The sequence below is a fragment of the Helicoverpa armigera genome, chromosome 4 (genome assembly GCF_030705265.1).
Source record: "Helicoverpa armigera isolate CAAS_96S chromosome 4, ASM3070526v1, whole genome shotgun sequence".
In the NCBI taxonomy this organism is placed as follows: Eukaryota; Metazoa; Arthropoda; class Insecta; order Lepidoptera; family Noctuidae; genus Helicoverpa; species Helicoverpa armigera.
In genome coordinates, this window is record NC_087123.1 from 9,948,951 (window position 1) to 9,975,992 (window position 27,042).

The following is a 27,042-nucleotide window of genomic DNA, read 5'->3' on the forward strand; positions in this document are numbered from 1 at the left end:
AGGGTTGCAATACCAAAAATTTGTTAAAATTTAGTTCCTTCTTGTGACTCTGTGCTGCCAGCTAACAGAAAAAATTTAAGATTACCGAGCCAAGGAATAAATATCGAGGTTTTGTTAACATTTAATTTTGTAAACATTCTGTAATACATATGCACTATTCCTCGTACTTTATATTTGAAACTTAAAAAACTTACACCTTGATTAGGTTACCAGAAAGTAGAGTCCATCTATCAGCTTTTAATATATTAATAAATACTGACTATCGAACTATCAAAAAGTTAGTAGTAGTAACTTGTTAATTACATAAGTCAGATTTTATATTCATTACATAAAAGTACTCAAAGTCTTCGCTTACTATAATTGGCCCATGTGGAAAAATCTTCAAGTAAGGTTTCTGATTGCGAATATTTCAAATTAGGATCTAATTAATATTAGGCAATTCTAGATGATAAAAATGGTAATGAATATTTCCAGAAATAAATATTTTAATATGGAAAGTAATTTGCACTACAAAATGTCCATCATCAATCAATCATGCGTTTAGTCTATGATTTACATGTATTTTTATATTATACCTCATACTGAATCAAAGTTATTTAGGGTTAATAAAATATCGAATTTATAGCTTATTTTCCAAATTATAATATTATCCTTTTAAATTACTTCGGTATCGACAAATTTTAATGTACCTAGCAAAAACTCCATTAAATAAAAATTCATGAGAATACTGATTTTAAAGTAAGCACAATGATGATTAAAACAAAAAAAAAACAATTATTGTCTTAACAGAGAAGATATTAAAATTCTTCATAGGTTCTTTTTTCATAGGTACTATTTATTTACATTATAATTTCATGGTCAGATTAGGAACCTAGTCTGAGGGTTTGATAAGGATTAGGAGAGTCGAGAGGAGAGGAGAGGAAGGAGGTAGCGGAGGGTAAGGCCGTGACATTACCCTTTTTGACATTATGTCATTGTTTGCCAAATGTTTTTATATTCTGTGGCGTGTGGTACTTTATTTATTGAAATTGTGTACATATTTTGTGTAGGGGTCGACTTTAATCCTTCCAAAATTTTTCTAATGTGTTGTGTAGTTGTTTTGCAAAATGTAATCCCTTTTTAGTGCATTTAATTTAGCTTAACTAAGTTGGGTATGTGTTATGCTGTTGTGGGAAGATGGTTCAGTGAAATAACTATGAGGTCTGTTAAGTCATTACATAAAGATGTTGTCAGCTTACGCCAGGTTTATCGTCCGCCACTCTTACCTTGCCCTTTTCACTGTAACTGGGATCTCGACTATCCTCACTGTCATCCCATTAGTATGTCATGAGCTACCATCATTCTCTGATCCCATAGTGGGCTTTGAAACGCGCGGAACAACCCTCGCGCATCGTTTCATTGCATGGGAAAACCTCATTGATGAAACAAGACCGTCTCGAAGGCTCGCAGTCAATCCTAAAGAAATCGAGGATCAAATACGTATGAACCAAACATACTACAACAGAACACACCAGGACAAACCTAGATCAGGACGTGGGCGCAACAAAAAGAAAGAGCGAAACAAAAAGAAAAAAGTTCATTACAATGACACCAACTTTGAAAAGAATTATTTGCCCTCAGACCCTAACATATCTAATGGCCATGTCCATTGGGGCTTTGGCACAAACAAGACATTTGAAGATGATAACACAAAGGTTCTTAAAGACCACACTAGAAAGCAGTGGGTTTCTATAAAAGAAATGCAGCGTAAGCCTGACAAACCTATAACGCACAACTATGCATCGGGGACCTGTGGGCCGCCCATATCAGATTATGCTCATCTAGTCATAACAAATACTGACAACACATCTTTGCTAACATTTGAAAATGTGCAAAGAATGTGTAAATTACAATCCATGCTCGTACAGATTGGTGAAGATGAATATTATAAAATGTGCCAAAGGGATCTACATTCTGAAGAGCTCTGCTGTCCAGTGTGGAGTGTACCAAATTACATAGCTTTAATCTCTGGGAAGACTTCCTGTGAAAATTTAAATAAAGAAGATGTTAGCAGCACTGTTACTATTTTGAAGAAATGTGCAGGTTACTTTCATAATTTTTCATTAATGGCCTCTTGTGATTTAGATAGGTGTAAAGTCCCCAAGTATTGTTCCCAGTATGATGCCATATATAATTTATTATTTTATTTAATAGACTCGCAAGCATTTTCTCCTTCTGATCTCTCACAGACATTTGTAAAGAATGTAATGGTCTTTTTGCCATTACCTAGCAGTAGCACAGTATTACCGTATTATGAACTATTACAAAATTCCAATTTATCATATGAAACACTTGTTATACCCGCTATGGATTTTGGACTGAAGAATGCACTTTTTGACTTATGGGTAATACAAGATACGTGGCTAATAGGGTTAGGTGGTATTTTTGTATTTATCTGTGTGTGGGTCTATACAAAATCCATTATTCTCACTTTGCTGTTGTTCATAGGTATAACATATTCAATTGGGATAGCATACTTCTTGTATATCTATGTGTTCAATTTGGAATTTTTTCCCTTTATGAATTTATTAGTAATAGTTGTTGTGATAGGTATTGGAGCAGATGATGCATTTCTTTATGTCAAAGTGTGGAAAATGGTGAGCAAGCAACTCATCCGTGACAATGTTGTTTGTCAGGATAATGGTCTGAGTGACATAAAGAATGTGTCCAGTGCAGGCGAGACTATACTAATGCAAATACTTGTGGAGACCATGAAGCACTCCATAACGACTATGAGTGTTACAACTGTGACTACCGCAGTTGCATTTCTTGCCTCCTGGGTGAGCTATATTCCTGCTATAAACTGCTTTAGTGTCTTTGCTGGTACAGCAGTTCTAGTCAACTTTATTCTGATGATAAGTTTATTACCTGCATCAGTATTTATTGTAGATGTTAAATTGTGTACAAATCGAAGAAAGTTTTTAGAAGTATTTCATAAAAGTATTAATGGCTTTTGCGAAGATATCAAAGCGATGTTGAATAGATTTATTATAACATGTATCACAAGATTGTACATAATGTTTGTTATAGTGTTGGGTGCTATAGGGATGTGCAGTATTGTCATAGTTTTCTACTTTCCTGGCCTTCAATTGCCAGACACAAAACAGTTTCAACTTTTTCAAACCTCCCATCCTTTTGAACAATATGACATGATCTACAGTAGTAAGTTCCTATTTGAAAGATTTGGTAAGGATATAGGTACAGGTAGTAAAATGCCTCTTAGGTGGGTTTGGGGGGTAAAAGCTATAGATAATGGTAACCACATGAATCCAGCTTCAAAAGGTCACCTGGAATTTGAAGAAAAATTTTCCATTTCCGATCCTGACTCTCAATTGTGGTTATCAGGATTTTGTAGTAGAATTAAAGCACAACCATTTTTTCAACAAACCTTAGGACCCTTGCTCCCAAACTGTTTCATTGAAAGTTTTAAAATGTACATGAGTAGAAAGTGTATTGATCATATCGCCAAAATAAATAAGACCCCATGCTGTGAAACATCAAAATTTCCGTATAAAAAAGAAGTATTCGATTTCTGTATTATAAAAGCCATAGAGTCCCTATATCAAACCCCTCGCGAAATATTTATGCCTGGTGTGGCGGGACCTAAATTTCTTAGAAGTGCTAGTCCCCCAACAGTCTCTGCAATGGTAGTAGAATTTGAGAGTGTTGTGCCCTATTCTTTGTCATATTCGGAAACGGATAATTTTTATCAACAAGTAGAAAATTGGACACAGCATGAATTAAAAGCTGCGCCATCAGGAATGCAGTGCGGGTGGTTTCTGTCAGATTTCCAATTTTATGACCTTCAGAAAACATTAGCTAGTGGAACTGTGATAGCTTTAATCCTGTCGGCTACTTTAGGGTTCATAGTTCTGGTGCCGGCAACTTTAAGCCTCATCATTAGTGCATCTGCTTTAGCAGCCATGATTTTTTCAGCAACTGTAACTATAGCTATATTAGTATTAAATGGTTGGAAGCTCAATATTTTAGAAAGTGTAGCAATATCTACGTCAGCAGGATTAGCTGTGGATTTCAACCTCCACTACGCACTTACGTTTGCTAGTGCTAACGGTCCAAAGTCGGCTAGAGTCAAATGTGCGTTGACATCATCTTCTGGCCCAACAGCTGCTGCCGCATTGACGACTGGATTTGCTGGTATATTTTTATTGCGCTCGAATCTCTTACCGTATTCTCAAATAGGTTCGTTTTTGGCTCTGATAATGGTTGTCAGTTGGACGTATGCAACATTTTTCTTATGCTCCTTATTCCATTTAGTTGGGCCTAATTCTTTAAAAGATACCCCTACGGAAGAAAGGAAGTCAGTATCCCGAGTTAGCTCTGTTTGTTCAGGGGTCCCCAATTTAGAGAGCCACGAACTAGAACACCTCGCTGATAGCAATCGAACGAATCTCACTCTCTCTCGCAGTCCTTCTAATGCTAGTGCTACCACAGTCGTTTTACATGATGACTTCGAGAATTGTCACAGTAAAATTGTTAAGAAGTCTAGTGATACGAGTAATAATAAATTTTCCGAAAATGACTGAATGTTAGAACTAATATAGACTTATAATTAAGGCAAGTTTGGAAGTATTTTTTTACTAAGTCAGTATTTTTTTTACAATTTTATTTACAACGCTATTTCCATTTATTTACTGTAGTAGTTTTGTCTTTGTAAATACTCGTCACTTTTATCGTGTAAAAATCAATTTGTAGGAATGATCGATGTGACAATAATTATCACATAAATATTCACATGGGACAATATAAGATCTTAACGAGCTTAGCTTGCATGTTGAGTTACTTTACATAGATGTTGTTTTTCTACTTTCACGGGAGTAAATAATATGTATTATATTACGATATCATGATCTGATTTAGATAAGTACTTAATGTTAGATTTAATTATTCTATACCTGTATAAGTATTTAAATGTTACTTTGCACTGTTATTTCATTGATGTATTCGTGTTATAAGCATATTATACCTAAGTATTAATGTCAATTCACATTCACAATGAAATTGTTATGTATTAAAAATAAATTAATGTATATATTTTAACGCCTGCACGGCTTACAAACAGTATTTCGAAAAATCTAATTCATTGTACTTACTTAGTATTGTGAGCAAATTCACTCGACAAATTAATTGGAATTTGTTACGAAGATAATGTCTAATTTATCATATTGGCGGTTTGAAAGTAGAAGGATAGTTATTATATTATCTATTTATTTTTAAATAGCTTCTACTAGCGGTCCCATTGGCGTCCCGTGGGATCCACTTCGGGTATTGGGATGAAAAAACGCCTATAGCATTCCTCGATAAATACTCTATCTCAATGAAAGAACACTTACTGAGATTGGCATGTTCAAGAGTTCAAGCAAACACGCTTTTCAGCATTCTAATACCATAATAGTATAGATTGATGCCCGCAAACCGTTGTTGAATATGGTCGCGTTTAATTCCACATTAATGATTTTTTATACAATAACTAAAGCATGGGGATCTGGCAGATTCCCCAAATGCAGCCAATTGTGTGTGCCAAAAATTTATATGTGCGTTGAAAATGGGTAGCAACGTCTCAGCTCAGCTTATTCTTATGTCCGCGTTGTTCCTAATTTGCCCAATTTTACTAACGATTCTATGTATCGTAGTCACTATCTTTAGGTGCCTACTACCTAATTATCACTTTGTACTTACCTGTCGTAAGTGTGAAATATTGTGCTATCCTATTTCGTGATGTACTTATTTTATATATGGCGTTAATATTCAAAGTCAACTCTATGTACATGAATAGACTAAGTAAGGGCAATGCCTAAAAAATTACACAAATTTTGGACAACAAAAGATTGAAATATTTTTGTTACGGAATTGTTACCATTGATCATAGATAATGCCTGTTATGAATATCAAATATACAGTAATTAAAATATAAGTTGGTCTATCTGTCCTAGTTCAAAAAACGTAACTAATTCGGATGGTTAAAATCTATGTAATAAGATTTTTTACTAATCAAATGTATCGAATGTTGACTTACTGTATTATTCTAAGTGTAGTATTAGATATTGGACAGCTGCTCACGTAGCTACAAACTTAATATTATGTTTATGATTGTGTAAGAAACGAAATAAAATGTTAATTTTTGTAAATAATGTTGTTTTATAGTTTGAAAATCCTTATGTAAAAATAAAACTTGCTAAACCTAAAACAACATGAGCAAGTCTTTCATAATAGAGATCACGGCAAACCCGTCATCCACAAGGACTTCCCAAGTACATGAGCGGTCACATGTGCCTAAACATTGTTAAATTAGACAATGTTAAGCACATGAATTAGAGAAGGGAGTGAAATAAGATATAAACGAGCCATAAGTAAAAATCGTAGTACCTATTCAATTGGTGCTCTCTCTCTTTCTCACCATTATAGCCCAAATGGCAGTTTGAGACGACCGGAAAGAGATCAGGGTCGGGACGACAGACTCAATATGCTCTCCGTGCACGGGAGTTTTTACGAAATCAACAGAATTCAGACCTCATTAGAGGTAGCTATCGTTAAAAAAAGGAACCTAGTAGTGGTCAAGCATGAGCGTCCCCGATAGTATTTTCGCTCACGTGATCCTCCAACACCGTTATAAGTTTAAGTTTATAACTTATATAGGTACGTACCTGTACCTACGATAAAGTATTGTGAAACAACACACTGTTAATTTAAAGGTACTCCCTATGTACATCGATTATCTACTCCCCTTTGTACTGCCCCATATAGGTACTCTCTTTATGTTATTTTCCTGTATACTTTATTATCTAATTCCTTAGGTAAGTACTGCCCATACATACCCTCTCAGCCTGGGCGCACACATTCGGATTCCTGATCAGGAATTCAAATTCGGTAACCGAAATGCTCTTTTTTTCGTACAAAATGTTCACAAGAGCGCACACTTTCTTACTTTTTCCGAACGGAAAAAAATCTGACATTCGTTTCCGAATCTTCTCCGTGCGTTCAAATAATTAGAACCGGAACGTGTGCGCCAGTGTCAGAGAATCCCAAATCTGAATTCCTGATCAGGACACCGAATGTGTGCGTCCAGGCTCATGCGCTACCGCTACTCCTCTTAAGTTCTTCCTTGTGTACAGACCTCGATCAGGGCCCCGATTCTCTTAAGTTAATAATGTCAAAATCGAATAGAAATCGAATCGCAATATGATCGTAATAGCAGTTTTAACCATATCGGGCATTCTGCTACTAATAAAAGACCAATCGTATTCGATTGACATTTGATTGGTGTGCGATTGGTCTGCTATTTTGATGATTTTGGTCTATACGGTAGTTTGCTGTACAATCATTTTGCAATCGTAAATCATTTGCAGACAAAATGATTCATTGTTGAATGACAGAAAAGGATGAAAACGTTTATTTCAAAGAAAAAATAGCGGAATGCCACATACGCTTCAATAGTAATCGAGTCGGGATTGGATCTCAGTCGAATCGAGTCGAACGTCAATCGAAGGTCACTTAAGTAAAATTAGGAGAATCGGGCCCCTGTTACTTCAATAGATCGATGTGGATGTGTAAAACATAGGAGCTAGCATTCACGTTAAAATGTACGCTAAGAAGGTAGTTCTCTTGGGATGTTGACAAAACCTTGGCAAGCATGCAACAGTCTGTTTTATACTACGGAAATTTCATAAAATCCGCGCCACGACCTAAATCCGGAATAAAATTGAGAAACGCATTATTGTTTAGTACACAAGAAACACAAGTAGTAACTTTTTCAAAGCAAGAACAAAACGTTTACTTATTTGACACTTGACGCATTACTTTTCTACATAATTTTATTTTGAGCATGAGTATATCAATCACTGTCTCCTTCGTACTAGGGTACATTACCGTATGCTATCCTCAACTATCCTGCTGTCAAAGGGAAAATAGAATAGATTGACCATTTGTCATTTGTATTCGTGCTGGAACGATTTTAATCAGATCAGTGAGCTGAGATGATTCATGCAAACAATAAATAGTAAATTCTCGCGTTACTCATTCGTAATCCTGTCCGTTTGATAAATAATTGTAAATTAAGTTTCCAAGATGTTTTCCACAAATCCGAACTACACTAAGCTCAAAACTCACTTGCGGCTAGCGATAAACAGGCTCAAGTTGTTGGAGAAGAAGAAAACGGAATTGGCACAAAAAGCTAGGAAGGAAATAGCTGAATACATCGCTGCTGGTAAAAGTGAGAGGGCTAAGATCCGTGTGGAGCACATCATTAGGTAAGCTCATAAGATTTCTTGTAGAAATGTTGTAAATCCTTGCAAACAAACCTGGCCTTGGGGAAGAACTGATTACTTTTATAGCATTGCGTCATGGCATAATAGGCTGGGTCTGTTTGAATTGAGTAGTAGATTATATTTTTCGATTCTTATTAAAGTTCAAAACCCCCACAAATGTCTGAAATATTAATTTGTCTTTGTTCACAAAGACAACATTACATACCTATACCTTATCACAAAGTTAAGGTACTTGAATCAAACTATTTCAGATTGAAAACTTTCCAAGTCCTGCATCACAAGTAATATTGTCATATTCTCATCAATATCATATTGTCTTTCTATCCAATTTATTTATTTAAAAAAATACATTCAAGCAAATGATTGCCTTTGTTTCATTAACTTGAAAGTTGTTCTTGTATTAACATTTCATAAATAGTAGTGTATAGGAAAATGGGTACTACAGGATCTTGCTATTGACTAATTAGCTTTTAAATACCTTCCTGATATCTGAGGACTTGCATAAAGTTCTATTTTATGATACTTTCTTCTGAAAATGAAAGACATTAATAAATGATGATGTTTCAGAGAGGATTACATGGTGGAAGCTATGGAGATAGTGGAAATGTACTGCGACTTGGTGTTGGCAAGGTTTGGCCTGGTCACACAGATGAAGGAGCTGGACGAGGGCCTTGCAGAAGCCATCTCCAGTCTTATATGGGTGGCTCCTAGGATGCATACGGATGTAGGGGTGAGTAGAATATCAAGACTTTATATTGTTCTATACTAAGTTTTGCCTTGTGGTTTCCTTCAAGGCGAATGTCAGAGATCAGTCTTATTGTCTGTTCTATGTACTTATTAAATAGTGATGGTCTAATTTTATCATAATTTTACTGAGAAATTGTGACAGACACTTTTCTTTAATACAATGTGTACTCCACTACATTATAAGAACACAAAGAAATGACTTATTTTGAATAAAAGTTCTTGTAATTTGTCTAGTAATTTGGTATGTTTAAATTGTAAACAAATAGGTAGTAATATCCATGATACTGTTAGCATAATCATTATTGATCTAATGTTTTGCAAACATTACTTTCTTAAGATATTTTGAGTCTATTTAGTATTGAAAGTCCAATTTTAACGACTTTCTAAAACAAAGGGGACTCAAAATATGCACTACATTTTTTTAATTACACTGAAGTAACTAATAAAACCATAATTTTCAGGAACTGAAAATCATATCAGATCTTCTGACAGCTAAATATGGAAAGATTTACGCTGATGCTTGCAGAAATGAGAATGTGAACACGCTTAGTGAAAAACTGAAGCATAAGATGTCAGTTCAGAGTCCACCTAAGATACTTGTTGAGAAGTATCTCATAGAAATAGCTAAGAACTATAATGTGGAGTATACTCCTGATGAACAGGTTATGAGGGAAGAAGAAGGTATGTTTAAGAAAGCTCCTGCCTTGAATAATTTCATATAATATTCAAAGATTTGGACCAACTTGGCTAACAGATACACTATGCTTAAGACTTCTAATTATATTTTTAGTTTATAATAAGTATTAATTTTATTAATTTTGATCCAACAGACAAGCTATATGTATAGTTTTGTTGGACATTGTATATGTCATAAAAAATTAAAATGTACCGTTAAGAACAATAACTAAAATAAAATAATTGCTGCATTGTGATTTTTAGTTTAAAAAATATGAATAAACCACAAGAGAGCCAGGTGTAATGTATATAAGAAAATCTTTTACATTACTATATAACATTAAGTATTAGTAGCTTTCAGTATTGTCACATTTATTAAAATCAATTACAGGTCGCGACGCAATGTTAATAGATATAAATGGGCCGCCAATGCCCCCCGGCTTCATCGGGTACCCGCAGCAGCCGCCCATGAGTATGCCCAACCTGCCCGGGCCGCCACCAAGTGTGACGCCATTCGCCTATCCTTCTGTAAGTAAACCTGTGTTAATATTTCTTCCATGTCATCATCTGCTCAGGCTTCGTCCAACTATATTGGGGTCAGGGTTCTTATTTTGCTGCAAGTTTCATATATGTATGTATGTGTTCTGCACTTTAATTAGAGTGGGTTACACCATTTATTTATCACAAGCTGTCAAATCGCCGTTCTGACCAATGTATACCAATTTAAACGGCTGCTTATAGTTTGGGTATCGTTATACATAGTTAAATGGTGTAACCCACGGAGGAGAAAAGACTAGCGGAGATGCCCTAACGCAGGTAGGTCACGCGCCTTCAGGTAGGTCAAATACGTCACGACTACGTCACGGCAGGCGTGGCTGGACACCGCCCATATACCGTCCTTCGCATCTAACTGACATCTTGTCATAGTTGTATTTTTACCACAATTTCAATAGATTTTATTTGTTACTCGATTAAAACGATGAAATGCGCTATCATTAATTGTAGAAATTGCTCAGGATCCAAACTCAAACATACGATAGGATAACATTTCACGTGTAATTAATATTTTAACTTTAAAACATATTTTTTGCTAGAGACATCTGTCGTCCAATAGCTGCATTTCTAGAACCTCTAAGTGAATTTGTATTATTTTCGTATGAATCTTGAATCAATGTACATTATTGGTACCAATTTTTGCCTTAAAAAGCAGCTTCATTTTTCCTTGCATCCTACAAGTTTTTTTTATTATAGATTATTTAAAAACCAAAACATATGATATATTATCATGAAAATTTAAAATTATAAAAACACCATCTTTCGGTAAGTGGTCGACTTACGTATATTTGAAGTAAAATTATGTTCATCAAGGCAGAGAAACCCGTTACAAAATTAAGTGCTACCAGACATCGAAATTTCAATCACCCATAAAAAAGGTCTTATTTAAAAAAGCTGCAATAATCTTAAAATTAATCATAACTCTAACTATGTATTTCTTTTAGTAACCAGTCAGCGTCGTTGTGATCAGTTACATGTAATAAGATCTAAGACTACATTTTATAAAAACAGTATTTTTGCAATGGCTCCAAAAAATATCAAATATAAGATGTGACGAAAATTAGCGTAGATTTATTTATATTCATCATCAGTAATGTTTTACATACAGATAGCGCGCGAGTTGAATACAGTCGGGGTCTGAGGTAAAGAGCGGGAGCATCTCCCCCCGCCATCCGCACGCCCCACCTCACGCGCCTGCAGTGTAGTGCTGTGCCATCCTTGTCAACTATCATACCGCATTCCTAAGCTCTGCATTCAACTCGCGCGCTATCTGTAGGTATATCTCTCTTGCCGTACATACTTTTTCAATGTACCTTTACTTAGAGCAATATCCGACTCACAAAAAGTCTGCTATTTAGTGGATGCGCCGTTATGATACAGTTGTGAAAACTCTAATTTCATAAACACTGTCCCTATAATTTTAATTCCCATTTTTCTTGGTGAATTTCGTAATATGGCAACATCGAAAATAACAACAGTCATCGCAGCACGGTTCTAGAACAAATAGAACGAATTATCGTGCTTGTGATGCCATAGTGGCTAGTAGATGAACTAACACAATGACATAAGTTGATACTGAAATTACAACATGGGGGTATTTTAGACCCGTGGTGAATAAAAATGATTTTTCATCGAGTCTCCGTTTAATGATTCCTAGTAGAATTATACCTATTTCATTTCTGGGGGAGTAAATAAATTGTTGTGGGGCAAGTTCGGTGCACAAAATAATACTTATATAACAATTAATTTTCTAACTTTTTATCTCTCTCTTTCTCTTCGTTCATTTCAAATGAATGCTTCTTCAAACTTTCTAATTCAATTACTATTTTTAAATAATTATTAATTTTGAGTATTTACTTTACTTTTGAGTATGTCACTAGTGGTCGACGTTAGTTTAGGGTTAGATTTTAATTATCCTATTCCACGCTAGATGGATTTACAAAAAATGGGTGGTTTTCCATAAGAGGCGTATAAAGGTGTAGCACGGGTGGAGCCAGTAACGTTCCACGTCCCCCGCTCACCCGAATTTTGGCGCGTTGCTTTGTTAGGAGATTTTACGTTAGGGCATCTCCGCTAGTCTTTTCTCCTTCGTGGTGTAACCCATCCTTGAGTTGTTAAGCTGTAGCTTGCATTTTGTTGTAGAAATCACCTGTGATTCATTATGCATTTCTTACTTACCAAGCTAAGGCCTTGTTATTGTAAATATCTGTTCATTATTTTAATAACCTGAGCCTATTTTTCACTTGAAATAATGAGTTGTTTAACAAAAACACGATTCGATTTTGTTTTTGTTTCGTTTCTTATTCTTTTGTCCCCACTTTTACCCCCATTATGCTTACTTACGCAATTGACGCTATAGTTGGCGCCAGAAGAAAGCGAAGTCTCTTTATTAAACTGAAGGCTACTTAGGCCTCAGCGATAATATAAACGCTGGTTTTCTTAAAATCACTGTTTACTTAGAAATTCAAACGTGAAATTTCATGAAGTTGATGTTGTTTGAAGAAATTTGACATTTATACAATCGGTGAACTTGTCCTCAGCGTATTTTGCTAGATTCTAGCGTCAAACTCAATTACTAATTTTGTGATTAATTTCACCTATCTCTAGCAACCGTCGGGCGGTAAAGTGGGCGGGTTTATAGCGAGTCCGCCGCCGCCGCAGGGTTACGGCGGACCCAGCCAGCCCATGGGCTACCATCTGCCGCCAGGAGTGGATTCCAAGTCACTCAGCAATAGCTTCTTGCAGGTAAAAATAGCAGTAGTATATGTATGTAACAGAGATGACAAGAAATTGTAATGATGGTCTCAATTTCACCTTATCCAAACTTTATTTTGACTTTTATTACCCACGATTTAATGGATAAACTGATCTTTTGTGTCTACCCTTTGTCCAGCAGTGGTATAATTTATGTTAATAAGGCCAATCACTAAAACTGTGCAGAAGACAGCACCTCAACCTACCTCAAACCGACATTTTTTTTATTATGCATTTTCAACATTATCACAATAGTGGAAGGTTCATCTTCGATTAGAAAAAAAATGACAAATTCGGGTAGGTTGATCTGTTGGAGTTTGTACCTACATTAAAATAGTTGCCTGCATTGTTACTTTTCTTAACTTTTAACTTGTAGGCTAATAAATCCAATGCATGTCTGAGTGTTTGTTGCTTGAAACCACTTATTACTTTTTTCAGGATGAAATGAGCAATCTGCCACCTGCTTATGACAGCATCCAACATGATTTGGTATTTATTTTATTTTTTATTATTTTTTGAGCTTTTATTAATCACTATCTTCATACACGGCATGCTGTAGATATCATCTTATGATTGTAATTCTTTTCAATTTGAATAATTGTAGATAATTGCATAGCATTAAGTTGGTACAATAAGCTACCATTTACTTGAGCCTTGTACACAGCACATAAAACTTATATATATTTTTTTTAAATCGACTCAATATCGATATACACTCGTAACCCACCAACGCACATCCCTATGCTATCGTGATGTGCACTGCACTGACTCATTTGCACATTTTACAACCAGTCTTTGCAAAGACCTTAATAATATTATTATTAACTTCCAGCCGCACGTACCGCCGCCGCAGGTGCCGACGCCGCAGCCTCGCTCCCGCGTGCCCCCCAACCACTTCCCGGAGCTCCCCGAGCTGCCCTCCGTGCCCTCCGACCTCATCCTACCGTCAGTGCCACACAGCAACGACTCTAACACTTCCAACAATCAACCAAACGCGCCTAACGCACCCGATGAGATTGACTTTGATGACCTCAACCGTAGGTTCGAAGAGTTGAAGAAGAAGAAGTAAGCTGGGTTGGTACATGGAGAATAAAGTGACTAGCGGAGATGTCATAACGCTAATTCTCTTAAGAAAGTAGTGTTAGAAGGACGAGGAACGATAATTACTAGCTTCGCCCTTTGAAAGCCGCACATTTTTTAAACAAATTCACCAATCAATCAAGACCAATATTTAACAGATGTGTCAAGGAACCTGAAAGCCTGGTTAGTTTGATAATAACAGATCATTTTAGACATGTCTTCGTTACTTGGCTTACAAGAAGGCGCCTGACCTACCTGCCTTATGGCATCTCCGCTAATCTTTCCATCCTCCGTGGTTTAGTACAACACGCATAACAACGGGATTTGGTCGAGTGAGATCTGATCATATTGATCTTATTGACGTTTGTCGAATAACGCCTTATTAGAAATGAATTGGATTTTATGTTTAAGGTAGGAAAAGGACCCGTGATATGCGGCCAGTTTTGCAAGGAATAGCTTACGCTCAGTTTTTGTAATGAGTATTAATCACTATGTACGATTCAGCCATTGATCGACACTTCAATCAAGTGCGATTTATAAATCATTATAATATTTCAATCCATTGAGTAACTTATGAATGTCATACATCGCTTATGAAGTTTATAAACATATGTATTGGCTTTTCGTATTGAATGTTCAAAACAATAAAATTATGCGATTTCATGTTGACTCACTCGGCTGTTCCATAATGACACTTCACTATGTGATATTTTAAAATCAATTAAGAGTCATATGCTTTCTCATAAAACACGATTTTAATAATGAAATAATCATTTAGTTTTATCTTCTTTTATATTAAGTTAAGACTGGTCGTCGTAACGATGACGATTCTGTATGTAAAACCAAATCTGTATCTATTTTTTTATTTTACTTTTTTATGTCGGCGTTCTGCTGGCACTGTATAGTTGTGATTGAATGTGTTAATAATGAATATTTAACTTTTATACTGTTGTTCTTAACTAACATAATAACTAGGAATGTGAAGGTATAATGTTTATAAGAATGGGATTTTCATTATAAGAAAATAATTGGAACTCGCGACCGTAACCGTATAGGTGTCCATTTCGACCGCGCGGCCACCTCATAATTTTTGATGAAACTTTGCCAGGAATTAGTAGTAATTTGTTACTTTTCACTCCTCTTTTCCTGAATTTGTTACAAAAAAAACCAAGCCGCTATGACAAAGAACAGTTGGCCGCTAGAACCGCCACTTGCCGTAGTCATCGCCCGTGATTACTCAGAAACTATACAATGCAGATAGACGAATGATACATCAAAAGAAAGGTCTTAATTTGTTAAATTTGTTACAAAAATAAAAAAGGTCAAAACGTAGATATACAAAAAGTTATGCAATGTTAAGTTTTCAGGTTATGAGTAGGTAAGTATATCACCGTAGGCACCAAATTAATAGAGGCTAATGTGTATAGAAAATTAGTCTTCAATTTGTTACAGCGAAAAAAGACAAAAAAATACTAGAAAGCAGGTTCAATAATATGTTAGAGTCGATTTTAGTTGGCCGCGCGGACGGCAATATGCCTAAAATACAATTTCGTTTTTCTCGTTATTAAAAGTAGGTTTAAGCTTAATTAAAGTACTAGTCGATGGGTAACGTAACCTAGTTTGAATAAATATAGCGAATTTAACTGCAGCATTCGTATTTTAGGAGATATTTACAAAACACAGTGGTATGAAACTGTATGAGTAGGGTGTCCATGCATTTTCACATATTCGAAATTTTCGTTATTCACGTCTTATTTTTTAGGAGAGTGCATACTTTATAAAATCAAAGTCACAAATAGATTAAAATTTCTTTATTTACAATCAACACAAAGGCAAACAAATCAAGTAATAAAAGACAACCAGATAAATATAAAATCTTCATAAACTAACATAATATTTATAAATTAACTGACACGAAAATATGTGACACAGAATGTAGACATATTTTCTTAGAGGTACTTATTTCAATTTTAAAAGAATTGTCGTCGTAACAAAAATATTTATTGTTATTTAAAAAATGACATTTATAGTGGCCTATTTTTGTGCCTGGTATAAATTCTATAGTACCAACTAAGAAATAATAATTATCCTTAATGCTAAGAGTAATCGGCAATTCAGTGAGTAAAACTGAGTCTGCAGCTCCGTTTAAATCAAATGTTATGATCTCGCCTAGCTTAAGTTCACCTTTCAACTCGTGTCACATTTTTGACACATTGTGTTAACACAAAGGCAAACAATTGATTTGTTTGTCTTTGTGTTGATTGTAAATAAAGAAATTTTAATCTATTTGTGACTTTGATTTTTATAAAGTATGCATTCTCCCTAAAAAAATAAGACGTGAATAACGAAAATTTCGAATATGTGAAAATGCATGGACACCCTACTCTCATACAGTTTCATACCACTGTGTTTTTGTAAATATCTCCTAAAATACGAATGCTGCAGTTAAATTCGCTATATTTATTCAAACTAGGTTACGTTACCCATCGACTAGTACTTTAATTAAGCTAAAACCTACTTTTAATAACGAGAAAACGAAATTGTATTTTAGGCATATTGCCGTCCCGCGGCCAACTAAAATCGACTCTAACATATTATTGAACCTGCTTTCTAGTATTTTTTTGTCTTTTTTCGCTGTAACAAATTGAAGACTAATTTTCTATACACATTAGCCTCTATTAATTTGGTGCCTACGGTGATATACTTACCTACTCATAACCTGAAAACTTAACATTGCATAACTTTTTGTATATCTACGTTTTGACCTTTTTTATTTTTGTAACAAATTTAACAAATTAAGACCTTTCTTTTGATGTATCATTCGTCTATCTGCATTGTATAGTTTCTGAGTAATCACGGGCGATGACTACGGCAAGTGGCGGTTCTAGCGGCCAACTGTTCTTTGTCATAGCGGCTTGGTTTTTTTTGTAACAAATTCAGGAAAAGAGGAGTGAAAAGTAACAAATTACTACTAATTCCTGGCAAAGTTTCATCAAAAATTATGAGGTGGCCGCGCGGTCGAAATGGACACCCGTATAGGTTGTCAATATTAGGAAAAATTTTATTGCAAATCCCATTTTCATAGAATCATTGTTTACTATATTTAGTTTTCTACTAAAATTGTAAAATATCTGGTTGATTGTAGACATTTGTAAAGTATAAGTTACGAAATAAAAGAGTTTTATTTTAATATTTTATACAATTTATTATTGCTGCAAATGTCTGATATAAAACCATGCTTCCATTGATGACGGGTAGCAAGCGAATGTATAGTGTTGTCAATACTTGTACACTATGGAATACATTATACATATTATCATCTATTCAAGTGTTTTATTCAACCCTGAATATTTATTCAAAAATAGACTTAAAATGGGCAAAGAGTCAACATTTCATAATAACCATATTTAATCATCTTCGTACAAACAATCAAGGCGCTCACTACCTTATTCGTAAATTACATTTTGTATACAGAATTAAGTTGTCTATAATTTCCTAACATGGGGAATAAATAATTATCTTCTATCGGAAACACTGTTGTCATGTCAAGTGTCTCAGGAAATAACCATGAATAAGATAGCAAGATATTTTATTTTTATCCTAAATTTGAATATGCTCACGCAAAGCAAATCGACAATTATTGCTTATTTGTGACAGTTTTCAACTTCAAATAGAATTAAGTATATCAAGTCGCTGCTTCAGCCAACGAATAAATATAAAAGGCGCTAACACAGAGCGAAGATCAGCTATTCAAATCCATTGCGCGGTCGTCAATATGGACATACAAAAATGATCTTTTAAATCTAATATAAATAACAGCCTTATGTAGTAGTTGAGAAAGTTTTGTTCATAAAAGACTGATGATTTGCTGCGAAAGTGTTGCTATTTTCGCATAGTTGGGGTCCGTGATGTGGGCACTGTCTTTTTTCAGCCGGTTGTGTACTTGGGTGCAGGAAACTATTCTCGTCTGTATTTGTAGCTTGTTGGGAGATTCAGCCAGGAGTGTGCCGAGTGCCACCAGACCTCTGAAAAAAAAAAATTGGATCAATTTTTTTCTTGATTTATGGACGACTGGCTCATTTGTTTTTAATCTTTACTGTCTGACATGTCATATGGTGAATCTACACTTTGACAGCCCAACATGCCACAGGGAAAGCATGGCAGAGGACAATTCCACGGCAGTTCTCGTTCTATAACCCATTATCTCACTACACACTACACCATTTTATTACTTGTGTGTATGTTATGTATGACATGTGGTAGTTACCTGAAGTAAGCCTCGTTGTCAGTGCACCTGCCGAGCAGCGTGACGAGGCAGTCGGCGAGCTCCACGCTGTCCGCCTGCTGCGCCAGCGCCACGCACAGGTTCAGCAGCAGAGATGTGGCTGCGATCTGGTATACATGTAGGACATATTGTAGGAAATTCACACACAATAATAATGGCTTCCGACCAATTTCGGCCGTGTTGGTATTTTTTTTGAATAATAGTTGCACGGTCCCAAAAATTGGTCTTATGGAAAAGAGCTGAGTGCAAAACATTATTTCCTAACGACACAGGTAAACTCACTCTCAAAAGTCGATAGGAAGGCAATTCGACACCATTGGAGAGAGAGATCGGGTGCATAAATCTACAAAGCGTTTCGGCCCGGCCCAGTAATCGGACCCGCGATTGCAGGAAGAACGAGGAAGAGACATTGTGGCAATTTCAAATAAGTTGTCATATCAGGAATGTGAAGCTAGTTTTTCAGTTGCCTTCTGAAGTCAGCCAAAATACTGGTAAGTGTAGTCACGTATAAAAGTGTTAAATGATAATAATGTGGTATATACCATGACAACATCAATGCAAAATTCCGTTTTACTAGAAACGATATTTTCAAATAATCCTTACCTGCGCATTATTATTGAGATGCGTGAGGCATATGAGCGAGTGCAGCAGGCTCTCCCTTGCAGCGAGTACGAGCATCTCGCCGGGGAGGTCGCTGAACGCGTTCACTAATACGCGCATCGCTAGCATCTGATTCGCTGGAAGATTATCTGGAAATATATCAAAATTCAATTGTTGAAATGATATTTTTTATTATTTAATAGTGTGATCCGTAAAATGATATTATTTAATAGTGTGATCGTTAAAATGAAATTCAATCGTAGGTAGTAATTTGAAATTTTTACCATCATAATTAAGGAACTATTGATTGATTGATTGATTGCACAGGTCAACTGCAATTTTTGGTGCACAGGTAAAAAATATAATTTATTGAATATTATTTAAATATAGCACTTAGCACTTCGTTGCACTATATATTGCTATACCTCCAAATTCCAACATGCTAGAGCAATTCTGTGTTCTGGACTTCGATTCTGTGTCAAATACAAATTTATAAGAAATTATGTTTCCTCCGTGCATAATTGCCCAATGCTGAAATTATTGTGTCATCGTTCTGCCCCTAATTTAATTTAATTTGGGCAAAATATACAATGTTTTATAATCAATATTACTTCTCGCTCATATGCACAATCACATGACAGATACATACCAGGTGCTAACAGCGACAGTAAGTACTTGATGAAGGTGGGGCCGTGCGTCGTGTCGAATATCTGTCCGTTTATCTCTTTGTTCCTAACTGCTAGCCTCGTCACGTCTAGGACTGGGAATAGGATCTCTGAAAATAGAAAATATATTTTTGCGAAAATAATACTACTAATATTAGAAACGCATGTATGAATGTTTGTTCTTCTTTCATGCAAAAAATATGATTGGATTGTGATGAAAAAGTATCCCATAACATATAGGATACTTTTTTCAGATGCTTAAGCTATATTTTAATGAATTAATATAGCTTACACATCTGAAAAAAGTATCCTATATGTTGTTATACGATACTTTTTTATCGAAAGGTAGTTGAAAACTTCATTATAATAGTAGTGTAACAAACCTTTGGGCCATCCCAACATAGTCTTCAACATTGATATGGTTTCATTATTGTAAGTACTATTCTGTAATAAGAAATAATTACTAAATTAATGCCAAATAAGAAAATGAATCAATGTTTGGGTATAGATATAGGAGAGACTCGTGTTATTTATATTATTTATAACTCAAAAATGGCTGGAACAATTTGGCTGAAAATTAGGAAGGTAGCTTAGAACTACGAGATGTACCTAGCATAGGATACTTTATATGCTCTGCCTCGAACAGGGAGCAGTTCCCTCTAGACTAGACATAGTTGAAATCACGGGAATAAGTTAGTTATACTTTTTTTATAACATATTTACACTGACATCTAGGTAAAAGATCAATCATCTTTAAATTACACACATAGTTTGGTTTTAGTTGACGCATAGAAGTGCCGTTTTCACACAATGTAACACAGACATAATAACTTACAGTCGCGATAACGAATACAATGTTATCTTCACAAGTATAGTTGTTATCTAATGGTGAATGGCTTGTTAATAGCTTGTTGTATGATATCAGACGATCATTGTTTATTGTGAAGCATGTAATTGCATTATTTTATGACTGTTTATCGTGAGTAAATAAAAAGCGTGGTAGGTTTAGTAGTAGGAGGACATCATAGTTAGTAGCAATCTATCTATTGCATTATAAAAAGCTATTTTTTGTTGCACTCTCCTTGACTGTTTGTTGCTCTAATAAAACTATCTAAAACTATATGTAAAAGATCTAAAAAATTACATCGTTAGGTTCTTACAGATATGCGATGAGAAGTCATTTATTTAAAGTAGGCTGATCAGCAATTTTTGAACGTCAAATTTACAAAAGACAGCCCCCAAAACGACCGCCCTTATGCTATATTTAATCTTGGTATGGGACATAGGTGAAACCGCTGGAGGAAACTAGTTTCATTATAAAACTCCATAAGAACATATACTAAGACAATGATATTGAGGGGAAAAAGGCGTAAATTGGGCCTTATAATCATCAGCTATATGTTCGTATATACTAACCATTTCCCCCAACTTGACGACGGACTCGAGTTGTTCGTCAGTCATGGCGCTGAGTCCGTCGCCCACTTTACTGTTGAACTCCCGCAGCTTGTCGTGTATCGCTTTCAGGTTTGCTTGGTCGAACCTGAGGGTCAAATTAATTTATTATAAAGTAACAAATAAAATGACTAACACTATATAACACTAATAACTTATACTATACTTAATAGGTCTCGGAAAAAAGTATAAACTTCGGATTCCGTGTTTCAGAAGGGACGTTAAATTGATTGGGTAATTGAGTTTGGGCTGCCATTTGAAGATTTTTGGCAGTCAGTACAGGTAGTCAGAACTCAGAATGTTTGAAGAACCAGTGTAATGAAGGTGAAGGTTTTATTTAGTAAAAGTCTCATTCTTGCTTCCACTGCACCCACAGGGGGAGAGGTTGTTTGATAATTTCCCATGAAAAATGGGTTGCTCAGTTGCTCCGTTAACTGCTTTGATAGGTCACTCCATATAGTACACTTATCCTCAAGTGCTAACCGTGAACATCGGAAGCCCACCTGGCTTGCTCCGTTAAATGGTTTGAAAGGCGGTCCTTCCACGTGGCACAATGGTACTCATCAGCATCTAGCAAGCCCATAAGCCGACCCCCACCACCTTAAAAAAACCTTAGACATAACTAAAACATACCTAATATAAGCATCATGCGGTATAAGCATCTTCTCGCTGGACGTGGTAGTGGCCTGTGTAGTGGTATAAGCCCCGGAGCCCGTGAAAGGATCCGCGTGTGAGGGCGGCGGCAGGCCCGCCACGGAGCCCGAGCCGGGCACGTAGCGAGACTCGCCTGTGAACGGGTCCGCGAAACTGGAATGTAATAAGAAATACGTAAATACAGGAAGAAAAAGAATTCAAATATGTACAGTAATTTTTCAAATAAATTAATTCGTGTCAAAAATTTATACTCATTACTTATGATTATGATAACTCATTATGGTAAGCAAAAATTTTTTTTTTGTGATTGTTCCTGATGCTGATTTAAAACATTATTTCATTGTTGTGAAGCTAGCTAGAATATTAAGTATAAAAACAAAATTGAGTACTTTTCATCTCATTATCACTGCTGAAAAATCAAAAGACACAAAAACTGAAATGAATTAAGGACTCTCCTAAACTGGGAGTATTTTATTTTCTGTGCTGCATGTGTGTACTAAGTTAAAATAAATAAAAAATGGTGTAACATGACACACCACAACGAACTTTTTAGAGGTATAGATTTTTTATTAAAATATCTATAAAATAATAATGATGACATATTACTTACCCATTGCTTGATACGGGCTGTGAATCCAATTTGGCATTAGTAATGATGAAGTTTGCAACTTGCTCTAAATAAACTTGAGGTAGATTGTTCCTGAAACAATAATAACAAACCGTCAATCACAAGTTGGAAATAGGTCGAACACATTTCTCAAAACGGAAAATACATTTTTTGTTTGCACATGATGGAGTAACGTGAAACCAAACATCCGTATTGATAACATACTCCTTTTTGAGAAGTCGGTAAAATATAAATTAATTTTTTGTATGAAAAAGAAAATGTGCTTTATACCTTCAATAAATGTCCTGTTACTTGTACATCTCTCACTAGCTGATATAGAATATTATTCATAAAAATACTAACTTGTGTATAAAAGCTTGTGCAGCTACCCAAGGGTCTTCAGTCTTGTTGAATGGCAGTTTGATTGGCGGAGCACCATCCTTGATGTCTACGCTGAATACAAAGTCGTATTCCTGAAAACAATTCAATAAATAATACTATATTCAATAAATAATTACAATAATAAATAAGTATTTATGTATAATCCGATTTATGTATAAACGATAAATATTGATATTCATCTAAATATCAAAGATGTTCTAATGACAGCCCAGGACCCAAAAGTTTATGGTGCGTTCCGAAACATGGAAGAACTCGTTATGACAAGATGGTCACCCATCCAAGAACCGACCGCGCCAAGCGTTACCTTATGATTGATTGATTGGCATGCTGCATCTTTGACGTAACTCAAAGGCTACATTTAGCCAAGTAATCTGATGATAAAACAAATACCAACCTTCCCCTGATACATAGTCTTCCCCTCACTGGAGGGCGGAGTCCCCATGACGTCTCCGATCTCCTGCCACGTGCCCTCCGCAACGCTCCACGAGTAGCACTTCACGTTGGTGCCGCGACGGACTAGCTTCGTCTGCCCGTCTGTCTTGCCTGGCTCTAGGAGCACTTCGGGGCCGGGTAATCTGTCGATAGGTTGAAATCAGTCAGTCAGGCTACTATATTCTAAACACAAGTAGGTACAACCTCACGTAGGTAACCTAGTGTGTAGGTATAGGTTGCGAGATTGTTAGAAAGAGTTACCGCGGCCCTGGTACATAAAATGCCTAAGACGGAACACGACGGTTTTTAGCCAGTAAAAGTCTCTCGGTAGCCGCTGCTAACCCACAGTGAGAAGGGTAATTTGATGATTTTTGGCGTCGTTAAAAAAAAGGTACAGGAGTAAAATTGTTTTCTGTGCAGAGCCTCGCAGCGACTCACGCAATGATACTTAACAACAAAAACGAGAGAACTATGAAAGATTTGACATTCAATAGAAATAGTTTTGTATTGTATTATTGAAATTCCTTTAGTGTAGTATCTAAACATCCTTAAAAAATCTCAATTGTTAAGTATCTTCTGGCACTAATATTATAAACAAACACTTAAAAGAATTCAGAAGGTAATTGGATTTCCCTCTTCTACACATCCTAAAAATGCTTAACCTAAAAAACGTTTTAAAAAATTATACAGAAAGAAAGAAAGCAGAAGAAACATAAACAGAAATTCAAACATACTCTGATAATTTGAACCCTCCAATTTCCTGCTGAGAAGCGGCCTGCATCTTAGCCACATCTTCTTCAAACTGCTTGAGTGTTGCTTCATCAGCATACCTTGCGGGGTCCTTTGTGAATACTCGCACTATTCCGTCACTTGAACCTGTTTATACAGATTAAAGAATTTTAGGTTTAGAGGTAGATCTACAATAAGTAACTATTCACAGTAAAATCTTAATAAAGCTGGATGCAAATTCAGACTATAGACAGCTATTGTGAACACAGTTTTGTGTCACTTCATGAAATAACAAATACTCCCTCTTAGGACATCATAGATCAAATGTGAAAAAAAATATTGTAAAAAAAACAGCCTTAAGAAAAGGTTCAAATATAGTAAAAGGTGAACGCACTTCTATCGGAATCGACTGCAGCGACCCTGGCGAAAGAATCGAATTTAAGAAAACTTTACATGAAATCATATGAAACCAGGCCTGAATTCAATTCCTTGGCCTCAGTCTGACAGATCCTGACAGGTGTGTGTTCACATAAAAATTTTCTCACCAGTAACAATATCACCATTATCCAGACAAGTAATACTCCAAACAGACTGCACGGGCAGGCGTATGTCGCGGACGCAGTCGCCGGCCGCCCACAGCCGCACGCTGCCGTCCTCGCCGCACGTCGCGAAGCCTTGCTGCACTCCTGGGTTCATGCTGATACTGTAAGGGGGAATGGAGGTTTTAATATAGGAGAAGAATAAGAAAGAGACAATATTACAGATAAATAACAAGGAATATATTAACACATAATCTGCCTATCCTTTGCCAACTACAGTAGAATCAAGTATTGGTACAGCAGAATCATTTACCAAAAATGGTTCATAATAGACAACATATCACTGTAAGTGAAGTCATTACTTCTGAATTTATTTTTAAAGAATTTTATATGAAAACAACCTTGTAGTCTAATTACGTCATAATAAACGGTTCCTCAACATAGGCAGAGTCACATCTATGATATAAAATGTACCTGAACTTGGCTTTTCACTGGCTTGGTTATCTCTATGTAGAATTACGGGAAACCCTAAATTTTAATAATATTTTTATCTCTAACATGAGGTCATAAGATGAACATGATGTGATGACATGACAATTTACGAATTAATTGTGATTTCACCACAATTACTGTACTTTCATCATCTATACTAATATTATATTTATTGCTGAAGAGTTTGTTTGTTTCAATGTGCTAATCTCAGGAACTACTGGTCTGATTTGTATGTGGATTATTTACCTGTAAATATAGTTAGAATGTCCATAGAATGTGTTAAGGCATTGTCCTTTATTAGTCCAGAGCTTGATAGAAGCATCATTTGAACAGCTGAGGAAGGTTTCAGGATTTGCTATGGCCAAACCTCTTACACAGTCTGTGTGGCCTGGAAAAATTTATATAAAATTAGTATATAAAAAGCCACAAAGGAAAGAATTTTTAAATAAAACTTTTTAAAATGCAACTATAAGGCCATCTATTGTTTATTGTCACATTTCTTTGAATTGTCTTGAACTATTTTGTTCTAATGATGTACAACAAAGAAAATTTTGCGCTTTTCAAAGAATGTTTGGTACAGGGTATGATATTAATTTATATCTACATCACTAAAGAAGATTGTTAAATCTTGTATACAGTAGACATAATATATAATTATGTAGAAAGTTTGGTATGTGTTATGCTTGAATATTCGTTTTTAGAGGGATCACTTCTGATTACTTTTTTAAATTATATTCTTACCAGTCAATGTAGAAATAACAGTGCCATCCTTTGCCCAGAGCTTAATAGTTTTGTCAGCGGATGCCGTAGCATAGGTACCATTGAACAGCTCGACAGCAGCCCAGACTGCAGCCTGGTGGCCTTTCAGTGTTAATGGAGGTGTGCGGACTGCATTTATGTTCCATACCTTTGCGGTACTGTCCCAGCTAGAACTGTGGGGAGAGGTATTCATTATAAGTTCTTTGTCCTAGTTAATACAAAGACAATGTAAGAATTCACAAAGATAAATAATGTGTATTAATAGTATAAGTATGGGGTATTCCCCTGTTTGTTGAATGTTGCATGAATAAAAAATGTCAGGAATAGAGTAGAGACTTCCCAAAATAATGTGTTCGATGACCGACTGAGCCTGTTCTGTGAACGTTTTGTACAAAATAGCATTGTTTATTTGTACAAAATTGCGATCAATAGAAGTGCCACATGAAAACAAAGGATTACTAACCTCAACAGAATGCCAGAATCGCGTCCAGGCGTGACGCTACACACGGCGTTCTCGTGACCTTCTAGCGTTATCTGGATCGACCCATCCTGCAGGTTGTACCCCAGAATTGTGTTGTCATTACTGCCCGACACCACTAGACCATCGGGAAAAGCTTCGCAAGGAGGCAGCCAGCACACACAAGACACGAAATTCCTATGCCCTTTATACGTTACCACATTCACAAATTCTTTCACTCTGCAACAAAACGGTTTTGTTAACTTTTTAACAACTTAAAACCTCGTAACGGAATAGAAATACCAACCCTTCCGGATGCCACAGTTTTGCAGTTCTGTCGCGTGAAGCTGATAATATACAAAATTCTTTTGTCGTAGCCACACATCGCACATCTAGCGAGTGGCCGCACAAGATAGCACTTAGTTTATAATCAGGAACAGCCATTGGAAATCGTATTTAGTTTAAAAACGCTGAGAAAAATGAGAAACAATCGCGGCGAACAAAAGTTGTCATGTCATGTTGACGTACGCTGTCATTCCATTTTTTGCAAACATTGTTTTTATGTAAGCAAAGGAATATTTGCATTATTCCAACTTCGCATTTTGCAGAAAACGGGAAAGAATAACTGCTTATTTCAGAAACTATTTAATACAATATTCTTAAATAAAATGTTTAATCTAAATGAAGACCATAATGATTTGTACTACGTTAATGGTTAACAAAAACTATGACTGGTTGTATTCATTATTTTTCTGAACGAAACTTTATTTGTTATTATGTTGCAACCGTGTTGGCAACTGAACGAACACTAATTCGCCCACAAGCGCGGGAGTTTTG

At 35.8% G+C, this 27,042-nt stretch overlaps 3 protein-coding genes across 4 annotated transcripts; 2 read left to right on the plus strand and 1 right to left on the minus strand.

Moving 5' to 3' along the window:
* The first annotated feature begins 961 nt into the window (after positions 1-961).
* On the plus strand, positions 962-6,188 carry LOC110375005 (protein dispatched). The gene has a single exon (XM_021332959.3). It carries the CDS (start codon positions 1,224-1,226, stop codon positions 4,581-4,583), a length of 3,360 nt encoding a protein of 1,119 aa, XP_021188634.3. The 5' UTR covers positions 962-1,223; the 3' UTR covers positions 4,584-6,188.
* Positions 6,189-7,991: 1,803 nt separating this feature from the next.
* On the plus strand, positions 7,992-17,455 carry LOC110374980 (IST1 homolog). Of its 2 annotated transcripts, XM_064034232.1 has the most exons (8): positions 7,993-8,303; positions 8,889-9,051; positions 9,530-9,749; positions 10,135-10,271; positions 12,906-13,043; positions 13,491-13,541; positions 13,885-15,187; positions 17,172-17,455. In XM_064034232.1, exons 1-7 carry the CDS (start codon positions 8,122-8,124, stop codon positions 14,119-14,121), a joined length of 1,128 nt encoding a protein of 375 aa, XP_063890302.1. In that variant the 5' UTR covers positions 7,993-8,121; the 3' UTR covers positions 14,122-15,187; positions 17,172-17,455. The 2 variants fall into 2 exon arrangements, with proteins under 2 accessions (XP_063890303.1, XP_063890302.1); XM_064034233.1 differs by lacking the exon at positions 12,906-13,043 and having other exon boundaries at positions 7,992-8,303.
* Positions 17,312-26,742, minus strand: LOC110374979 (phospholipase A-2-activating protein). The gene is made up of 16 exons (XM_064034231.1): positions 26,513-26,742; positions 26,212-26,445; positions 25,731-25,921; positions 25,236-25,377; positions 24,504-24,661; positions 23,964-24,105; positions 23,192-23,372; positions 22,759-22,868; positions 22,399-22,488; positions 21,768-21,941; positions 21,099-21,222; positions 20,066-20,126; positions 19,667-19,792; positions 19,021-19,166; positions 18,400-18,524; positions 17,312-18,157 (listed from the first exon to the last, which is right to left on the minus strand). The coding sequence occupies exons 1-16, from the start codon at positions 26,647-26,649 to the stop codon at positions 17,980-17,982; spliced, it is 2,319 nt and encodes a 772-aa protein (XP_063890301.1). The 5' UTR covers positions 26,650-26,742; the 3' UTR covers positions 17,312-17,979.
* Between the last annotated feature and the right edge of the window lie 300 nt (positions 26,743-27,042).

Bases quoted from the DNA above. Each gene is read 5' to 3' on its own strand.
- LOC110375005 (XM_021332959.3), top strand. From the start codon at position 1,224: ATGTTGTCAGCTTACGCCAGGTTTATCGTCCGCCACTCTTACCTTGCC.
- LOC110374980 (XM_064034232.1), top strand. From the start codon at position 8,122: ATGTTTTCCACAAATCCGAACTACACTAAGCTCAAAACTCACTTGCGG. The intron at 8,304-8,888 runs GTAAGCTCATAA...ATGATGTTTCAG, and splicing joins CGTGTGGAGCACATCATTAG to AGAGGATTACATGGTGGAAG. The intron at 10,272-12,905 runs GTAAGTAAACCT...ACCTATCTCTAG, and splicing joins CGCCATTCGCCTATCCTTCT to CAACCGTCGGGCGGTAAAGT.
- LOC110374979 (XM_064034231.1), bottom strand. From the start codon at position 26,649: ATGGCTGTTCCTGATTATAAACTAAGTGCTATCTTGTGCGGCCACTCG. The intron at 25,378-25,730 runs GTAAGAATATAA...AAATTTTTCCAG, and splicing joins TGTTATTTCTACATTGACTG to GCCACACAGACTGTGTAAGA. The intron at 18,525-19,020 runs GTAAGGATTATT...CATGTATACCAG, and splicing joins ATCTCAATAATAATGCGCAG to ATCGCAGCCACATCTCTGCT.